At 51.5% G+C, this 20,816-nt stretch overlaps 1 protein-coding gene across 1 annotated transcript; it reads left to right on the top strand.

Annotated features, from left to right (window-relative positions):
- Nucleotides 1-1,503: 1,503 nt before the first annotated feature.
- Nucleotides 1,504-20,630, top strand: gsap (gamma-secretase activating protein). The gene is made up of 31 exons (XM_084701972.1): nucleotides 1,504-1,926; nucleotides 2,111-2,181; nucleotides 2,616-2,672; nucleotides 2,791-2,860; nucleotides 3,001-3,048; nucleotides 3,175-3,263; nucleotides 3,423-3,492; nucleotides 3,742-3,791; nucleotides 3,935-4,039; nucleotides 4,419-4,475; nucleotides 10,480-10,526; nucleotides 10,618-10,710; nucleotides 11,127-11,203; nucleotides 11,761-11,844; nucleotides 11,942-12,034; nucleotides 12,156-12,388; nucleotides 12,794-12,863; nucleotides 12,953-13,032; nucleotides 13,238-13,318; nucleotides 13,560-13,748; nucleotides 13,833-13,897; nucleotides 14,237-14,268; nucleotides 15,092-15,153; nucleotides 15,656-15,751; nucleotides 16,193-16,263; nucleotides 16,473-16,567; nucleotides 16,763-16,882; nucleotides 17,774-17,835; nucleotides 19,613-19,717; nucleotides 19,861-19,957; nucleotides 20,131-20,630. Exons 1-31 carry the CDS (start codon nucleotides 1,839-1,841, stop codon nucleotides 20,229-20,231), a joined length of 2,658 nt encoding a protein of 885 aa, XP_084558098.1. The 5' UTR covers nucleotides 1,504-1,838; the 3' UTR covers nucleotides 20,232-20,630.
- The last annotated feature ends 186 nt before the right edge of the window (nucleotides 20,631-20,816 follow it).

The raw sequence follows: 20,816 nt of genomic DNA, 5'->3' as shown, positions 1-20,816 counted from the left end.
CCTTTAGCTCCTCTCTTGCTCACACACTCACACACACACACTCACACACACACACACACTCACACACACACACACACACACACCAAACCTAGACTAACGCGACTGTCTCTCTCCCTGCTTTGCCAACCAGACCCCAGTGGTTAGACTGTCAGATTTAGCTCCACACATAATTGCTGTGTGTTTGTGTGTGTCTGACAGTGCAGAAGCTTGTGTGTGTGTGTGTGTGGAAGTGGGAGTCTTTGTCTACATGTGTGTCTGTCCTACAAGGCGTGAGGTAGCAGAAACACTAGAACACAGGTAAACCACACTCAAACACTGGTAGAACCCTGTAGAACCCTCTAGAACCACTGGGTGGAATCAGCCAGAAAAGGCCTGCCATCTAACAATACCACCCTGATTAAACCAAGACGAACACACACACACACACACACACACACACACACACACACACACGCACACACACAGAGCAGAACAGGCAGCTTAATTTGCATATCCTCTCACCAGCAGGGTTAGAATGAAGGAGCTGGATGGTGTTCGCGTTAGTTACACCCTTCATCTGAAAGGACCTTCCCTCTCCAGACACACACACACACACAGCCTCCCTCTCTCCTCTCCATCCCTCATCCTCATCTTCCTCCAGACACACACACCCTGCTTCTCCCCCCTCCATCCTTCCCTCCCTCCTTCATGCTCCAAAATGAGCTTCCATGGAGATCACCGCTGGGAGACCAGAAAGCAAACCTGTGTGTGTGAGAAAGAGAGCAAGAAAGAAAGAGCACAAACAAGAGAGAGAGGAGGGGTGTTAGGAGGGAAACTGAAATTGAGAACGAGAGAGAGGGACGTGGGGGGTGGGAGTGGGGGTTGGAGTAGGGGGCAGGGGGTGGTGGGGTTGGCGTTGGCGTTGGGGAAGACAGAGCAGTCAGGCTGTCTAGCCATATTCTTTTGACATTCAATACAGAGTATAACAAAGGACATCCCCGGCTATGGCTTCCAGCTTTTCTCATGGACCAACATGATCTTACACAATGGATGAAGCAGACTGCCATTAAGGTCGGGTGGTATCACACACAAACACACACATAACCATCACAAACATCCAGAGCAGTTTTTAGAGATACCATAGCGCCCTCTAGGGGATATAAAGTGGAAGCGTAACAAATGATTATTGCAAAAAAAATTACCGAGTTGAGTCTGCAAATAGTCAAATCATTCGATCATTTTTTTTTAAGAAATACAATGGGGACAATGTCATCTATTTGGTTAAAATCAGCAAAAGTTTTTATATTCTATAGAACAGGCTTGTGTTTGATAAGTTTTATGTGAACCTTTTGTTGGCTTTGACGTTATTCTCCTGTCTGGGTGCGAGTCTTTTGCGGTAATCAGGTGACAAGAAGAGACGGAGGTATGTTCCCGCGTCAGAGTGACACCTTCGCTGGCCTATCGCTGCTCGACGATGCGCTCCCTCGCTCTAGAGGGTGGGCTTCGGCCACTAGAGAGCTAGCGACATGAGCAGAACACGGTTGGTGTGTGAAATTGAGTGACAGGCTGAATCCAAAGAAACAGGCTATGACAATCATTTCTCAAAGTTTTGCAGTCTGTTTCGGAAATGCACAATTCAAGACGGTCACATTGTTTACGACGTTCACATGACGATGTCCGCTGGAATATGCAGTTTAACAGCAAGCTGTCACGTGGGATGTTACCTGTTGGTTGAACTATATGAACTGTATTGGTTTCGACAATAGAAACGGTGGCTGTTTGAAGAACGATATCCACCGTTTAGTACAATTCTTAAAAAACAAGGAAGTTGGGGCGCGCCGCAAACTAAATCTCCACTCATGCTGAATGTAAGCGCAACGTTCGATCTTCAGAAGGATGTCGTGTCCAATATATTCAAAAAAGAAGCTTTTGTGGGACGAATAGAAGGTAAGTTTACATTTCTCTGACACAGCTCGGCAATTTATTATACCGTACCGCCTTGATAAAGTACTGGTGAACTGTGTCGGGTATGGAGTGTCATATTTACCGACCGTGTCAAGCGTTGTTGTGTGTCATAACCAACAAGTGCATTTGACTATTGATAAACACCAACGTGACTGTTGTTTTGCAGAGTACTCAAATGCAGTGGGCACGCAGATCATCAACATCGAAAGGGATGGAGGGGTCCTTTACTCCTGGAAAGTAAGCGGCGTTCCTTCCTTCTTTTGTCATTACACCCTTAATTAAACAGGTCAACCGTGGCGTTCCACACATAGCGCTTCACTGGCGGACAGCGGTGGGAAAATACCGGTCGCCTTTGTGAGCTCTGAGCAGGACACTTGGAGCTGCAGGACTAATAACACACGTCACCTCCACCGCTGTCCACTAAAACACTGATCAACCAGGTGACGCAGGTGCCAGGTGGGGGGGGTTAAAGAGAGAGGTGTTGTGTTCCAGGAGTGCTTGGTCTGCACCATAGCTGGTCTGAAAGTAGTTGTCTCTGTAGACAGACACATTCACATGCCCCATACGGTCATCTTGATGCATGGGCATCCATACACATACCTTCTCAGACATTGGGTAACTCTCTCTTCTCTCTCTCTCTCTCGCTCTCTCTCTCTCTCCCCATCCTATAGGGAGTGACAGGGTACACTCAGATTGGCAAATATGATCCCACTACCAAACAGAATAAGGTAAAGCTGTCTGAAGTGTACTGGGGAGTGAAAAAGATATTAAATGGAGTTTCAATAAGTGTGTGTGTGTGTGTGCGTACGTGTGTGTATAACCAGCTGTTCTCGTATCTCCTCACAGCTCCTCTACACATTCGACAAGCAGGTGTGTGTGAGCAGCTGTTCGTTGAACAAGGAGGAAACGCTGCTCGGTGAGACATCATAGAAACCCAACCCACAGACCAGATTGACTGTGCAGAGATGCACATGACTGTGTGTGTGTAGCTGTCTCATCTAGAAGCACTAGTAGCATCTGTGGTCTGACCTGACTGGGGTGTTTTGTCATCATCAGCTGTCAGTTTGGTACAGAGGACGGGAGCTGAAGAACGACTCAAACCAGGTATCTTTACACACGCACGTGCACACACACACACACACACACACACCCTAACACACACACACGCGCACACACACACTGCAGTAATGTGGGCCCTCGCAGTTCCTCATCCAGCCTATCCCCACCTAGTGTCCAAATGCCTGACCCTCCTGATAGAGATCCAACCCATAAACAACACCAAGGTGCTGAAGGCCGTGGACTGTAAGATCAGAGTGCAGGTACAAACCACGCCTGGAAACAAGCATAGCTCAGGACAACGACATCGGGCCTAGTCTATTAACGACATACTTGAGATTCTGCTTACTGCTTACTTCATATGTGTGAAGTACTTGCTGGGTAGCTACAACATTATCGTGTGTGTGTGTGTGTTTTTATAGTTCCTGTATCCGGAGACAGACAAGAGCTCAGTTCTGGAGAGTCATCTACTGCTCCTGGCTGATGAGGGATGTGAGTTTCAGAGGAATCACCCAGATTAACAATATTATCCATTCTGTCAAGGTCTCCAACTGCTAAACTAATTGTTGGGAAAATACTTTATAATGGGCAGTCCTCGTTTTGAAGTCAACTCTTTTCCTTCATATACTATATATCTATAGTATATTGTATATATCTTGCTATTGTTCTAACAATGGTCGTTAAGAGCGTCTTAACAAATCTGGGAAACGCAGCCAAGGTCTATTGTTTGTTGCTATCCAGATGTGGAGCAGTATCATGTGATGCTGAGCAAGCAGGAAGGCTACAGAGTGGTGAGATCAATCAACCAATCAATCTACCGAAGCTCTTTCCATACAAGTGCTAGTGATTCAAAGCACATATTTAATGAATGATTTAAAACGCAGTTGGTGTAGAGGTGTACACTGAGGGGCCGTGCTGTTGGGTGGTTGTCTAGGTGATGTGTAACTTCAAGCGCATGGCCAAGGACAGAGTAGTAGAGGACTTCCTGTGGACCCAGTGGGACTCCCACACCCAGAGACTGTTCTACCTCACCTACAGGGTAGGACACACACACACACACACACACACACACACACACACACACACACACACACACACACACACCCAGAGACTGTTCTACCTCACCTACAGGGTAGGTCACACACACACACACACACACACACACACACACACACACACACACACCCAGAGACTGTTCTACCTCACCTACAGGGTAGGTCACACACACACACACACACACACACACACACACACACACACACACACACCCAGAGACTGTTCTACCTCACCTACAGGGTAGGTCACACACACACACACACACCCAGAGACTGTTCTACCTCACCTACAGGGTAGGTCACACACACACGCCAAGTCCATGAAACTCGCTAACAGGCTGTTGTTATCTTCTTTCCCATTAGGACAAAGCAGTGTTGGTGTGTTTGCAGTTTTACCCTAACCACAACTGTGAGACTGTGGTGAGACCCCCATACCCATACAGCCCCCCTACTCCTCCAGACCTGTTCTACCCCTAACCTCCACCCCTGCAGACCTGTTCTACTCCTAACCTCCACCCCTCCAGACCTGTTCTACCCCTAACCTCCACCCTCCCAGACCTGTTCTACCCCTAACCTCCACCCTCCCAGACCTGTTCTACCCCTAACCTCCACCCTCCCAGACCTGTTCTACCCCTAACCTCCACCCCTCCAGACCTGTTCTACCCCTAACCTCCACCCCTCCAGACCTGTTCTACCCCTAACCTCCACCCTCCAGACCTGTTCTACCCCTAACCTCCACCCTCCCAGACCTGTTCTACCCCTAACCTCCACCCTCCCAGACCTGTTCTACCCCTAACCTCCACCCTCCCAGACCTGTTCTACCCCTAACCTCCACCCCTCCAGACCTGTTCTACCCCTAACCTCCACCCCTCCAGACCTGTTCTACCCCTAACCTCCACCCTCCCAGACCTGTTCTACCCCTAACCTCCACCCTCCCAGACCTGTTCTACCCCTAACCTCCACCCTCCCAGACCTGTTCTACCCCTAACCTCCACCCCTCCAGACCTGTTCTACCCCTAACCTCCACCCCTCCAGACCTGTTCTACCCCTAACCTCCACCCTCCCAGACCTGTTCTACCCCTAACCTCCACCCCTCCAGACCTGTTCTACCCCTAACCTCCACCCCTCCAGACCTGTTCTACCCCTAACCTCCACCCCTCCAGACCTGTTCTACCCCTAACCTCCACCCTCCCAGACCTGTTCCACCTCTAACCTCCACCCTCCCAGACCTGTTCTACCCCTAACCTCCACCCTCCAGACCTGTTCTACCCCTAACCTCCACCCTCCCAGACCTGTTCTACCCCTAACCTCCACCCCTGCAGACCTGTTCTACCCCTAACCTCCACCCCTGCAGACCTGTTCTACCCCTAACCTCCACCCTCCCAGACCTGTTCTACCCCTAACCTCCACCCCTCCAGACCTGTTCTACCCCTAACCTCCACCCCTCCAGACCTGTTCTACCCCTAACCTCCACCCCTCCAGACCTGTTCTACCCCTAACCTCCACCCCTCCAGACCTGTTCTACCCCTAACCTCCACCCCTGCAGACCTGTTCTACCCCTAACCTCCACCCCTCCAGACCTGTTCTACCCCTAACCTCCACCCCTCCAGACCTGTTCTACCCCTAACCTCCACCCTCCCAGACCTGTTCCACCTCTAACCTCCACCCTCCCAGACCTGTTCTACCCCTAACCTCCACCCCTCCAGACCTGTTCTACCCCTAACCTCCACCCCTCCAGACCTGTTCTACCCCTAACCTCCACCCCTGCAGACCTGTTCTACCCCTAACCTCCACCCCTCCAGACCTGTTCTACCCCTAACCTCCACCCCTCCAGACCTGTTCTACCCCTAACCTCCACCCTCCCAGACCTGTTCCACCTCTAACCTCCACCCCTCCAGACCTGTTCTACCCCTAACCTCCACCCTCCCAGACCTGTTCTACCCCTAACCTCCACCCCTCCAGACCTGTTCTACCCCTAACCTCCACCCCTCCAGACCTGTTCTACCCCTAACCTCCACCCCTCCAGACCTGTTCTACCCCTAACCTCCACCCTCCCAGACCTGTTCCACCTCTAACCTCCACCCCTCCAGACCTGTTCTACCCCTAACCTCCACCCTCCCAGACCTGTTCTACCCCTAACCTCCACCCCTCCAGACCTGTTCTACCCCTAACCTCCACCCCTCCAGACCTGTTCTACCCCTAACCTCCACCCCTCCAGACCTGTTCTACCCCTAACTTCCACCCCTCCAGACCTGTTCTACCCCTAACCTCCACCCCTCCAGACCTGTTCTACCCCTAACCTCCACCCTCCCAGACCTGTTCCACCTCTAACCTCCACCCCTCCAGACCTGTTCTACCCCTAACCTCCACCCTCCCAGACCTGTTCTACCCCTAACCTCCACCCCTCCAGACCTGTTCTACCCCTAACCTCCACCCTCCCAGACCTGTTCTACCCCTAACCTCCACCCTCCCAGACCTGTTCTACCCCTAACCTCCACCCCTCCAGACCTGTTCTACCCCTAACCTCCACCCCTCCAGACCTGTTCTACCCCTAACCTCCACCCCTCCAGACCTGTTCTACCCCTAACCTCCACCCCTGCAGACCTGTTCTACCCCTAACCTCCACCCTCCCAGACCTGTTCTACCCCTAACCTCCACCCCTGCAGACCTGTTCTACCCCTAACCTCCACCCCTCCAGACCTGTTCTACCCCTAACCTCCACCCCTCCAGACCTGTTCTACCCCTAACCTCCACCCTCCCAGACCTGTTCTACCCCTAACCTCCACCCCTGCAGACCTGTTCTACCCCTAACCTCCACCCTCCCAGACCTGTTCTACCCCTAACCTCCACCCCTCCAGACCTGTTCTACCCCTAACCTCCACCCTCCCAGACCTGTTCTACCCCTAACCTCCACCCCTCCAGACCTGTTCTACCCCTAACCTCCACCCCTCCAGACCTGTTCTACCCCTAACCTCCACCCCTCCAGACCTGTTCTACCCCTAACCTCCACCCTCCCAGACCTGTTCCACCTCTAACCTCCACCCCTCCAGACCTGTTCTACCCCTAACCTCCACCCTCCCAGACCTGTTCTACCCCTAACCTCCACCCCTCCAGACCTGTTCTACCCCTAACCTCCACCCTCCCAGACCTGTTCTACCCCTAACCTCCACCCTCCCAGACCTGTTCTACCCCTAACCTCCACCCCTCCAGACCTGTTCTACCCCTAACCTCCACCCCTCCAGACCTGTTCTACCCCTAACCTCCACCCCTCCAGACCTGTTCTACCCCTAACCTCCACCCCTGCAGACCTGTTCTACCCCTAACCTCCACCCTCCCAGACCTGTTCTACCCCTAACCTCCACCCCTGCAGACCTGTTCTACCCCTAACCTCCACCCCTCCAGACCTGTTCTACCCCTAACCTCCACCCCTCCAGACCTGTTCTACCCCTAACCTCCACCCTCCCAGACCTGTTCTACCCCTAACCTCCACCCCTGCAGACCTGTTCTACCCCTAACCTCCACCCTCCCAGACCTGTTCTACCCCTAACCTCCACCCCTCCAGACCTGTTCTACCCCTAACCTCCACCCTCCCAGACCTGTTCTACCCCTAACCTCCACCCCTCCAGACCTGTTCTACCCCTAACCTCCACCCCTCCAGACCTGTTCTACCCCTAACCTCCACCCTCCCAGACCTGTTCTACCCCTAACCTCCACCCCTGCAGACCTGTTCTACCCCTAACCTCCACCCCTGCAGACCTGTTCTACCCCTAACCTCCACCCCTGCAGACCTGTTCTACCCCTAACCTCCACCCTCCCAGACCTGTTCTACCCCTAACCTCCACCCCTCCAGACCTGTTCTACCCCTAACCTCCACCCTCCCAGACCTGTTCTACCCCTAACCTCCACCCCTCCAGACCTGTTCTACCTCTAACCTCCACCCCTCCAGACCTGTTCTACCCCTAACCTCCACCCTCCCAGACCTGTTCTACCCCTAACCTCCACCCTCCCAGACCTGTTCTACCCCTAACCTCCACCCTCCCAGACCTGTTCTACCCCTAACCTCCACCCTCCCAGACCTGTTCTACCCCTAACCTCCACCCTCCCAGACCTGTTCTACCCCTAACCTCCACCCCTGCAGACCTGTTCTACCCCTAACCTCCACCCCTGCAGACCTGTTCTACCCCTAACCTCCACCCTCCCAGACCTGTTCTACCCCTAACCTCCACCCTCCCAGACCTGTTCTACCCCTAACCTCCACCCTCCCAGACCTGTTCTACCCCTAACCTCCACCCCTCCAGACCTGTTCTACCCCTAACCTCCACCCTCCCAGACCTGTTCTACCCCTAACCTCCACCCTCCCAGACCTGTTCTACCCCTAACCTCCACCCCTGCAGACCTGTTCTACCCCTAACCTCCACCCCTGCAGACCTGTTCTACCCCTAACCTCCACCCTCCCAGACCTGTTCTACCCCTAACCTCCACCCCTGCAGACCTGTTCTACCCCTAACCTCCACCCCTGCAGACCTGTTCTACCCCTAACCTCCACCCCTGCAGACCTGTTCTACCCCTAACCTCCACCCTCCCAGACCTGTTCTACCCCTAACCTCCACCCCTCCAGACCTGTTCTACCCCTAACCTCCACCCCTCCAGACCTGTTCTACCCCTAACCTCCACCCCTCCAGACCTGTTCTACCCCTAACCTCCACCCTCCCAGACCTGTTCCACCTCTAACCTCCACCCTCCCAGACCTGTTCTACCCCTAACCTCCACCCTCCCAGACCTGTTCTACCCCTAACCTCCACCCTCCAGACCTGTTCTACCCCTAACCTCCACCCTCCCAGACCTGTTCTACCCCTAACCTCCACCCTCCCAGACCTGTTCTACCCCTAACCTCCACCCTCCAGACCTGTTCTACCCCTAACCTCCACCCTCCCAGACCTGTTCTACCCCTAACCTCCACCCTCCAGACCTGTTCTACCCCTAACCTCCACCCTCCCAGACCTGTTCTACCCCTAACCTCCACCCCTGCAGACCTGTTCTACCCCTAACCTCCACCCCTGCAGACCTGTTCTACCCCTAACCTCCACCCCTGCAGACCTGTTCTACCCCTAACCTCCACCCTCCCAGACCTGTTCTACCCCTAACCTCCACCCCTGCAGACCTGTTCTACCCCTAACCTCCACCCCTGCAGACCTGTTCTACCCCTAACCTCCACCCTCCCAGACCTGTTCTACCCCTAACCTCCACCCCTGCAGACCTGTTCTACCCCTAACCTCCACCCCTGCAGACCTGTTCTACCCCTAACCTCCACCCCTGCAGACCTGTTCTACCCCTAACCTCCACCCTCCCAGACCTGTTCTACCCCTAACCTCCACCCCTCCAGACCTGTTCTACCCCTAACCTCCACCCTCCCAGACCTGTTCTACCCCTAACCTCCACCCTCCCAGACCTGTTCTACCCCTAACCTCCACCCTCCCAGACCTGTTCTACCCCTAACCTCCACCCCTGCAGACCTGTTCTACCCCTAACCTCCACCCCTGCAGACCTGTTCTACCCCTAACCTCCACCCTCCCAGACCTGTTCTACCCCTAACCTCCACCCCTCCAGACCTGTTCTACCCCTAACCTCCACCCTCCCAGACCTGTTCTACCCCTAACCTCCACCCTCCCAGACCTGTTCTACCCCTAACCTCCACCCTCCCAGACCTGTTCTACCCCTAACCTCCACCCCTGCAGACCTGTTCTACCCCTAACCTCCACCCCTGCAGACCTGTTCTACCCCTAACCTCCACCCCTGCAGACCTGTTCTACCCCTAACCTCCACCCCTGCAGACCTGTTCTACCCCTAACCTCCACCCTCCCAGACCTGTTCTACCCCTAACCTCCACCCCTGCAGACCTGTTCTACCCCTAACCTCCACCCCTGCAGACCTGTTCTACCCCTAACCTCCACCCCTGCAGACCTGTTCTACCCCTAACCTCCACCCCTGCAGACCTGTTCTACCCCTAACCTCCACCCTCCCAGACCTGTTCTACCCCTAACCTCCACCCTCCCAGACCTGTTCTACCCCTAACCTCCACCCCTCCAGACCTGTTCTACCCCTAACCTCCACCCCTGCAGACCTGTTCTACCCCTAACCTCCACCCCTGCAGACCTGTTCTACCCCTAACCTCCACCCCTGCAGACCTGTTCTACCCCTAACCTCCACCCCTCCAGACCTGTTCTACCCCTAACCTCCACCCTCCCAGACCTGTTCTACCCCTAACCTCCACCCCTCCAGACCTGTTCTACCCCTAACCTCCACCCCTCCAGACCTGTTCTACCCCTAACCTTCAACACAGACACGGCCTAATGATACTTTAATACGAACAGTGTTATTGTCAAGAACCCTCAGTTGTTTATAGTAAGATATGTTTGTGTAACAGTTTGAGCTGGCTTTGGATCTGCCCTCCAACCCCTTCACCTCCCTGAGGTAAGGACAGCCAGCTCGAAAGCGAAAAAATCTATACGCACACATTCTCTCTGCTCGTTGACCCCTGATCGTTGACCCTTGACCCCTGCAGGTTCATCAACCTTGGCTTTGACCACTACGAAGAGGAGGAGCCTGGACAGGATGATCCAATCAGGATAGCTGTTTTCACCAACACAATAGGCAGGTTTCAACCCTGCCACAACTGCTAGGTTTACCTACGACTCTATTTCTAATTCACTTCACTGTGAAAACATTTTCAGACTGTACTGTTTTTGTCTCTCTTTATGCATTATGGGACATGAATTCAACACAGAGAGTAAGTATCCGTTATGATGTAGAATGTATGTCGCTCCATGTGTATAACACAAGCAGACTAAATCTATGGTGCTGTAAAGTGATATATTTTTCCTCATAAATTCTAATCCTGGCTCTAGTGCTTCTCCACATCCTAATCCTGCCTTCAGATTTGACCAGACCTCAAATCAACAGATTTACTGGAATGACCGCACTGAACGTGGTGCTTCTGAGCGTGGTAGTGACTGTGTGACAGCAGTGTAGTGCTAGCTGCTAACCCTCCCTCTGTGTGCGTCCTCCAGGCAGCATGTGTGTGTGCTACAGCCAGCGTATCACTCCACAGCAGCCCAGCTGCAGCTACACCATCGTCCTGGTCCATAAAGGTACTGTAGGCTCGGCCCCAGGTGTAGTACTGAACCATAAACAGACGTTGTAAATATTTGGGGCTCAGCCCCAAACCTATGTCCTAGTATCGGTTAGATGTGAGTGAAGATAGGGACTTTAACAATTGATACGAGTGCGCGCGTGTCGTGCGAGAAGTTAGCGCTTTAATTTGGCGCTAAATAGTTTTTGGAGCTTTACGTGATCTAAACGTTACGTTGGACTCATATTGTTCTATTTGCCGAATGTATTTAACTATGAATATTATCATATTTAACTTGAATGTTTTCGTTTTGGACACATTTATGCAGCATTATGATACCATTTGTAAACTCCGGATTGATTCTCCTGCCAATTTTCGGAAAAAGACATTCGTCCCGTGAAAACATTAGGTACTGTCTTCCTCAACTAGACACTGTCCTCTCTCTCTCTTTGTCTCTCTCTCTCTCTCTCTCTCTCTCTCTCTCTCTGTCTCTCTCTCTCTCTCTCTCTCTCTCTCTTTGTCTCTCTCTCACACTCTCTGTCACACTCTCTCTCACTGCCTTTCTCTCTCTCTCAGGCTGCAGTAAGACTTTCACTGTAGCGCTAGATGGTGACATCTCTCCTCACACTAGAGACCTCCATCCTCTCTTCCTCCCCCTGGGTTAGTACCCCCCCCCCCCCCCACACACACACACACACACACACACATACACACACATACAGCAACAGTTGTTCTAACTGCTGTGATCTGTATCTAGGCTACTACATCCTGGTTTACCTGCCAGGTCACTTCCTGCATTGCATCAACAGCAGACAGCAAGAGCTACTCTGCCACAGCCTCTTCCTGTCAGGTAAAACACAACATTACATGTCAACACAATATGCTACATTCAATATATCTAGAATCATTATTTTTGTGTGTCCGTGCTTTTGTGTGCGTGTCTTTAATGTATGTTTGTGTGTTGCTTGCAGGTACAGAGTCAGACCTGGGCCTGCCAGCAGAGGGTGCTGTGGTGTTCTGTCTCCCAGACTGCACCTCTCTGCTGGACCTGGCTGCAGGCAGGATGTTCTCCCTAGACATCAGCTCTGACTTCCTGCTCCAGCTCCTCCAAACACCAGGCCCCAGACGGCCTGACAACCAGCGCCTGGCCGTCATGCACTGCCTGCTGGTCTACCTGGGGCCCAACCCTGCCCTGGAGCACAGGGTGAGACCGGGAGAGGGGGAGAGAGACTTTGACCGTCAGATTCTCTTTTAATTCACATGAAAAGAGAGATAATGAGGAAGGGATGGCTGTCTCTTTAGGAGGGAGGGCTGACTGTGACTCAGTATATACAGAGCAGAGGTGTAGGCACAGGCCTACCCAATCTGTTCTAAGGTCTACCCAAAAACGAAAAATTATGCACCGGGTGCACAATAAGAAAAAATAAAACGGAAAAGATGTCTATCCATATTTTTCTGGCTACGCCCCTGATACAGAGAGAGGCTTCAGCCTTAAGAAGCAAAGAATCTGTATTCTGGCCTGAAGGCTGTCTTTGTTCCTGGGAAAACATCACCCTTGATAACTCCTTCACAGTTCTGTGTTCTTTACCATTTTCAATTCTCTCCACAGATCATAGACTGGATCTGTGACAACATCATGCCGTTCGACACCTTTGATCAGATCCAGGAGTTTGTTCTGGGTGAGAAGAAATGAGACGCACAGTTACTTCCTGGGAATAGGGACGTGTGCTGTGTGTCATACAGTGTTTGCTCTTCTTCTGTGTTGCAGCCTCTCTCTACCGCATTGTCTACAACAAGTCTCTCAGTCTGGACAAGGTCCTGCCCTACACCTCTGTGTCTGGGGAGAAGGTAACTGTCTGTCTGTCTGTCTGTCTGTCTGTCTGTCTGTCTGTCTGTCTGTCTGTCTGTCTGTCTGTCTGTATCTCTCTCTCTCTCTCTCTCTCACTCACTCACTCACTCACTCACTCACTCACTCACTCACTCACTCACTCACTCACTCACTCAGACACACAGACATGACTCAGTGTGTGTGTCTGTTTGCGTGTGTGTTAAGGAGCTGCCAGCCAGTCTAGATGAGGTACCTGGAGTGACGTGCAGCACACAGCTTCATGCTGAGCCTGTGTTCTCCAAGAAGGTCAGTACTGCTCTCCTGTTACCAGCTATACACACACCTGTTACCTTTCTTACTCCATTACCAGTGTCCATTACGTGTGTGTTAACACAGATGTGATCTATGTTCTGAGTACTTGTATGTCATGTTATGCCAGGTTGCTTTGCGTTGTCTTGTCCTAAGAATTTTAGTGCCCAGTCTAACCCTGTGTTGTTCTGTGCATCTGACAATATAAGACTTGAACTTGTGTGTGTTTGTGCTGCAGCATTCCTGGAGTCAGACAGGCTACTGGGAGGATCTGCAGTGGAGCTCAGAGAGGGTCCAGTACTTTGAGGCGGTTCCCAGCCCCAGGTTTAGAACCCAGCAGCTGCAGCAGGAGTGGACCTTTCCCAATCTGGGTCCTGGGAGGGAGACGGCCTGTCAGGTTCCAGAAGCTTCCGTCAGCACTCAGAAGGTACGGCTCATCTCCTCACTGACTACTCGGGGTTGGCTTGCAGAGCTGGTCATTTGATGAGTCATCTCCTTCCTTCTTTTTCAGAAGTCAGAGAAGAAGAGGGCTTCTGGCTCTCACGCTGCCTGTCACATTGAGGAAAACACTAAGAAGTAAGCTCAGAGATCTGAGTATCACAAACTAACTTAATGAAATGAACCCCAACTGAGTAAAACAGATCTACAACTGACCTTACTAGAACAAAGTAGAGCTGGGTAAAATGCTTCCAGCTAGAATTGACCAGACCTGAACTTGTTAGAACTGAGTGAAACTTAAGTCAGAAGTTGGACACATCTCAGAAATTTCAGAATGCTGCACTCGACCACATCTCACCTGCTCAGCACACCGGCTGTTAGAGAAGGTGGAGACGTGTGAGTGAGATCAGAGTGGGTCTCTCCTGAGAGACCTTCAGGACTGTTTCACTGATGCCCTCATCTCGTCCTTTCCTCCAGGGTGCTGTCTGTGGTGGACACCTGGTGTCGCGGTAAGAATATCTCTCAGCACCATCTGGCCTTCCTCCATACAGATGCTGTACACTGTAAGATGCAGGCCCGTAATCATTATATATGTAGGGAGACACCCCCCCCCCCCCCCAATATTCAAATCTGGTCAAAATGTCTCTCCCCCCCCCCCCCCAATATATTGATATAAAAATATACCGGTAAATAAAATATAAATGTGCTACAGTACAACAGACAACCACACACGCTGGCCCGAAATGATCATAACAAATGGAATCATTTTCACAACTAAACGTTAAAATTGTCATTTTATAACTACTAGTATTACTGATAAGCTACCGGTTGTAGCAGATTTCGTCCCCCTTGATGTTGACTCCATGGTTACGGCCTTGGTAGGATGGACCCTGGGAAATGAGAAGAGCGATCTTTAAAGCCTTGTCTTCATACAGGCCGATCAGAATTCCAAGAATCCACAAGGCCACAGATCTGGTGCCGGGTCAGAGGAGTGAGCTGATTGGTTCTTGGATACAGAAACCAGGAAATGAACCATGTGCCAGAGCAGAAACCTGCCGACTCCAGTTTCAGGGTCACATTCTTTAGTCAACCAGAGAACGCTAGTGTTTAAGATCCCCTGCACTTGTGCTCAATTAATCATGACAGTACAGAGGGCGAGCAGAGGAGGGATAGGAAAACCATGTGGTTACATAAGACCTGGAAACGACAGGCATCTCTGTCTCCTTTTCCTCGTCCCTCACTCCATCCCTCTCTCTCTCTGTTTCCCCTCTCACACACATGGAATAGACACACACACACTCACTGTCCACCTCGTTCTTCTCTCTGCTCCAGATCAGAAGCTGGTTCCCCTGTTTCAGGAGGAGGAGCAGCAGCAGAGGGTGCTGATAGGCCAGGTGAGTGATCAGTAGAGAAACACACACACACAGTACACATACACACTAACTCACCCCTCACACATGTGTACACACACACACACACACACAGTACACATGCACATATTAACCCACATACACACACAAGCGAAACTCCCCCAGGTCTCCAGCAGCAGTATAGCTCTATTTTAGATCCTTGTCTCAGCAGGGGAGTTCAATCTGCAGGTCACACTCCTTCCTCTCTCCCCCTCCTCCCTCTCCCCCTTCCCCCCTCTCCCCCTTCCCCCCTCCTCCCTCTCTCCCCCTCCTCCCTCTCCCCCCTTCCCCCTCCTCCCTCCCTCCCCCTCTCTCCCCCTCCTCCCTCTCTCTCCCCTCCTCCCTATCTCCCCCCTCGCCTTACTCTTACCTGAGAATCTGGGGCAGTGGGAATAGCAGAGCTTGCATTAAGGTGAACCTAATGTGACTGCTGATGCTAAACAGACACAAGGAGAAACTCCATGTTCCTTCCTGCTCCGCACTGCAGATGGTGGACAAGCTAAGGGAGCACCTGAACAGACACCTGCCTCGACTGGGGAAAAAGAGGATCGATTCACTGGTGGTGAACTACGTGGCTAAGCTGGTTAGCTGTTCTCCTGCTGTTAACTAACCCAAGATCATCTGTCATCAGCAACTACAGTCGCTGGTCATCTTTATTCATCTTTATTTTGTTCTTTTTGTTTACCTCACGTTACTTAACAAGGGAAGAACACTTTCGTGTGGAAAATATCTCAGCTTGTCATGGAGTTGTTCTGAGGACAAGAGGAATGTTATCATGTGTGTGTGTGTGTGTGCACGTGTCAGTGTGTGTGGGAGAGTGTGTGTGGGAGTGAGAAGGCTGCGTAAAGAAGCGTTGTGTTGATATTTCTCGTGTGTGAGGTTTTTCCAGTAATAGGGTGTGACAAGGAAATGAATGGGACAGTAACACTTCCTGTTTTTGTAGAACAGAGAGGAAAGGGAAGTGAGTATTCATACATGGCCAATGTCTGTTTGTGTGTGTGTGTGTGTGTGTGTATGTGTGTAGTTGGAGCTGATCAGATACATGCTGGAGTCCGTGTGGCTGAAGTACAGACTGGCCCCATGTGTGATGTGCTTGTAAGTACCTGATTCAGGTGCGTCAGGGTACGGCAGTGTGACTCCTCGTGTGTCGACATGTACACATCGACACGGATGTATCTGTGCGTGAGTTCATGCGTGCAAATGTAACCACCATCCCCCCACCCCCCATGGATATTGAGTTAATGTGAGTAACCCTTCCAGTCATGCCGTATGTGTGCACGTGTGTGTGTGTGTGTGCGCTCAAGGAACAAGCCGGGCAGTCCTGCAGAGTGGACGGTGTTTCACGTGATGTGTCGGATCCTGGAGGCTACCAAGAGTCTCTGCCTACCTCTCCCTCCTGGTGAGAGATACACACACACCACACACTCTCAGAGGTCGGGCTGAGAACACTCCCTGTTCCGCCATTCCCCCTCCATCCCCAAACACAACACATTTATTAAGCCTCAGTGGACCAGTCTTTAAGCTGAGGACAACTAATTATAGTCTGTGGGCGTGTGGTTGTGTACCTGCGTGTGTGGTGTGTGTGTGTGTGCAGGGTATAACACTCTGTTGGCAGTGTTAGGGGTGCGTTGTCTTCCCCGTCACATGTTCCTGCAGTACGTCGACCAGGGCCTGCTACAGCTCACTGAGACCTTCGTATCGCGCCTCATGACAGGTGAGGCTTCCTCACACACACACACACACACACACACACTCACTCACTCACTGTCCTTTTCCACAGCAACCAGAGCAGGGTTTTCGTTCAGACAGATTTATCTTGTACTTATAACTTCCTGCTTCAGGTGTAAAGCACAGCACACATAGTAAGATAGGGATGTCTACAACCAAGGTCATTCTGGTTGCCTAGGACACCAGGACATTCATCCATACACAGCAGGCTCCACCTGATTAATAACCAGAGCTTCCTAGATAGAAACGGAGGGAATAGAAGCCACACTGCCTCGTGTTGGCTTTATGAGGGCACAGTTTGTCCAGGTGCTGCGACAGTGACGTCCCTGCTCATAAAACATTCTGTATATGGCCAGGGAGGCAACTGGGGATTTCCTTGTGATAATGCTGCACCCTGTCATGTTTACAATGCGTTTCCAGACAGATTAATACATGCCTGTAGAATAGCAAGCACCTGTTACTCGAGTTCTCGCTGATACAAGCGCATAACCACACACGTCTGCATGGAGCCTGGATATTCTTACAGATAACACATAAATGTTTGCTCAAGACCTTGTCGAGTAATTGCTATTTTAACTTCCAAATGTACGCAACTTGGTTTTCATACTGCTCAAAACTGTCTGCTTCTACTTTCTGTCTGTCTGTCTTCTGTGTGCCCGGGAGAGCTGTTCTGTGTACAGATCTCTTCCTCAGACATAAACAGAACTATCTTGGTAGATGAAAGCCCATTCAAAGTACACAATAGGATTGTTTTCAATCAAAGGCGTGTGATAAGGGATGTTGAAAGTTCCTTGAAGTAAGACATGCGTAGGAGAAGTGATGGGGGAGTCGTGTCCTCAAAGTGATCCCCCTTTTATTTTCTCTATTTCCCTCCCAGATCTAGACAACAGTCATTCCAACGAGCAGCTCAAGTTCAGCATTCTCAAGCGTCTCCCTGAGGTAAACCACCAGCACCATCTCCACGAGTTCTCTCTCACCCCACACTGTGTCTCTGACCCAAAGCTTTCCAGGTGCTGCTCCAGACCCCTCTACCCTCTAGTCCACATGTGTCAAACTCCGGTCCTCGAGGGCCGCTGTCCTGCATGTTTTAGATGTTTCCCTGCTCTAACACACCTGATTCAATTAAATGGGTTGTTATAACGACCATTCATTAGAATCAGGTGAGCTGTATAAGGGAAACATCTAAAACATCAAGGATAGCGGCCCTCGAGGACCGGAGTTTGACACCCCTGCTGTGGTCAAATCAAATCAAATCAAATTTATTTGTATAGCCCTTTTTACACGCAAGCATGTCACAGAGGGCTTCACATACGCCCATAGAACTGCCCCTCAACCAACCTAAACCCTCAAGGAAGACAAGGAAAAACTCCCAGAAAAACTCCCAACGGGAGAAAAAATGGAAGAAACCTTGGGAGGAGCAATTCAGAGAGGGATTGTGGTCAGTGGTCAGTGTGGGACTGTGGTCAGTCCTTACAAGGAGATCCCCTCCCAGACCGGGGACCGGGTCAATACCCCCGGCCTTCAGGGTCAGGGTTAGGTCAGGCCTTCAGGGTCAGGGTTAGGTCAGGCCTTCAGGGTCAGGTCAGGCCTTCGGGGTTAGGTCAGGTCTTCAGGGTTAGGTCAGGCCTTCAGGGTTAGGTCTTCAGGGTTAGGTCTTCAGGGTTAGGTCTTCAGGGTTAGGTCAGGTCTTCAGAGTTAGGTCTTAGGGTTAGGTCAGGTCTTCAGGGTTAGGTCTTCAGGGTTAGGTCAGGCCTTCAGGGTTAGGTCTTCAGGGTTAGGTCAGGCCTTCAGGGTTAGGTCTTCAGGGTTAGGTCAGGTCTTCAGGGTTAGGTCAGGTCTTCAGGGTTAGGTCAGGCCTTCAGGGTTAGGCCTTCAGGGTTAGGTCAGGTCTTCAGGGTTAGGTCTTCAGGGTTAGGTCAGGTCTTCAGGGTTAGGTCAGGCCTTCAGGGTTAGTTCAGGCCTTCAGGGTTAGTTCTTCAGGGTTAGGTCAGGTCTTCAGGGTTAGGTCAGGCCTTCAGGGTTAGGCCTTCAGGGTTAGGTCAGGTCTTCAGGGTTTGGTCAGGTCTTCAGGGTTAGGTCTTCAGGGTTAGGTCAGGTCTTCAGGGTTAGGTCTTCAGGGTTAGGTCAGGTCTTCAGGGTTAGGTCTTCAGGGTTAGGTCAGGCCTTCAGGGTTAGGTCAGGTCTTCAGGGTTAGGTCAGGTCTTCAGGGTCAGGTCTTCAGGGTTAGGTCTTCAGGGTTAGGTCTTCAGGGTTAGGTCTTCAGGGTTAGGTCAGGTCTTCAGGGTCAGGTCTTCAGGGTTAGGTCAGGCCTTTTGGCCTGCGCTGATCAACAGATGTGTGTTGTTTGGTCTCCAGCGGCAGGAGGCCGGCCCTGGAATGTGGATGTTTTGTGTCTCCCGGGCGGGCCTGGGCCAATCAGGGGGCGTGTAGGGTTGCTTTCCTGCCGGGAGAGGAAGTGGAGTAGGTACAACAGAAACAGCAGACTCATTCCTGCTCTGGATGCGTCTCATTAGCGGAGACATCTCTTACCTCAGGTGGCCTGTTAGCTTTTGTCTGGGAGCTGCACAGTGAAATGATACTGACATTGATTGATTTAGTCACCCACTCAGAGGTCATACCAAACCCTCAGTTCAGCGGCGATCGAGTGCGGGTGATTGGAGGTTTGAACCCCATGCGGTCCCACACACCTAACCATCTTCTGGTTCCCTGCTTTTAGCCAATGGAACAGAGGATGTGCCATCTGTGGGACCACCCCATCAGCTCCGCCTGCATCTCCCGGGCCTACGTGAGCAGCCTGCTGAAGAAACAAGCCAACACCAAGGTAACCCAACTGTGGGGGCATGCTTGATTTATCTAACGGGTGCGCTTGATTTCCGTTTCTACTTTCTGCCGGGTCGTCAGGCGGGAGTTTTTTTTCTTCTTCTTCCTTGATGCGGATGAACCTGAGCTGCCTCTGTCTTCCAGGGATCCCAGTTCATGGACAGAGGCAGGCCAGGGTTCAGACCTGACTTCCTGCCTCTCACCTACCTGACCAAGACACTGTCTGATCTGGAGGACGAAGGTACAGGGTTCTGCAAACCTCTGTGTGGGAACACTGAGTTCTGTGTGTCTGGTGTGGTCGACTGTGAGCTCTTGCTAATTGTTTGTGTGTGTGTGTGCGCGTGCGTGTGTGTGTGTGTGTGTGTGTGTGTGTGTGTGTGCGTGCGTGCGTGTGTGTGTGCGTGTGCGTTACAGCTCTGAACCCCTTTGAGGAGCAAGAGAACGTGGATGCCAGGTTTGTGGAGGAGACGGCTCTGAAGCAGACACTAATACTGCTGGGCTTTGAGGTCAAGTGAAGACACACACACACAAACCAACACACTCCCACAACTACACACGCACACCAACACATCTGAGGCACAATGGGGTCTGGTGCCGCTAGTCATGATGGATTTACTGGACTGCATGGTATTTCCGTTCTTATATTGAACCTGATGTGTAAGAGTCATGGCTATGAGGCATAACTCTGGTTAATCCCAAAATGTTTATTCCTCATGATTCAGAGTAACATGAGGTTTAGTTTCAGGAATATCTCAGTGTGATTCTATGAATGTGAGGGTGTACTTAATTATAGAAAAGCATACTGTGGAAAAGGGATTTTGTAACAATGGTTTTCAGGGATTTACATAATCTTTTGTAATCTTTAGTCATCGCTGTTTTGCATTTGTACTATAAATAAATCATCTTTATAGCAATGTGTGTCTGCTTTCACCTGGAGCCTGTCAGGAAGAGTGTCCTGCTGGAGTAGACAGCAGAGAGGATGCAGGGTGGAGGAGACAGCAGAGAGGATGCAGGGTGGAGGAGACAGCAGAGAGGATGCAGGGTGGAGGAGACAGCAGAGAGGATGCAGGGTGGAGGAGACAGCAGAGGATGCAGGGTGG

Source organism: Hypomesus nipponensis, chromosome 7, assembly GCF_054491055.1.
Source record: "Hypomesus nipponensis isolate SF chromosome 7, ASM5449105v1, whole genome shotgun sequence".
In the NCBI taxonomy this organism is placed as follows: domain Eukaryota; kingdom Metazoa; phylum Chordata; class Actinopteri; order Osmeriformes; family Osmeridae; genus Hypomesus; species Hypomesus nipponensis.
The sequence above is the reverse complement of the archived record's forward strand: the minus strand, read 5'-3'. Positions and strand labels throughout refer to the sequence as shown.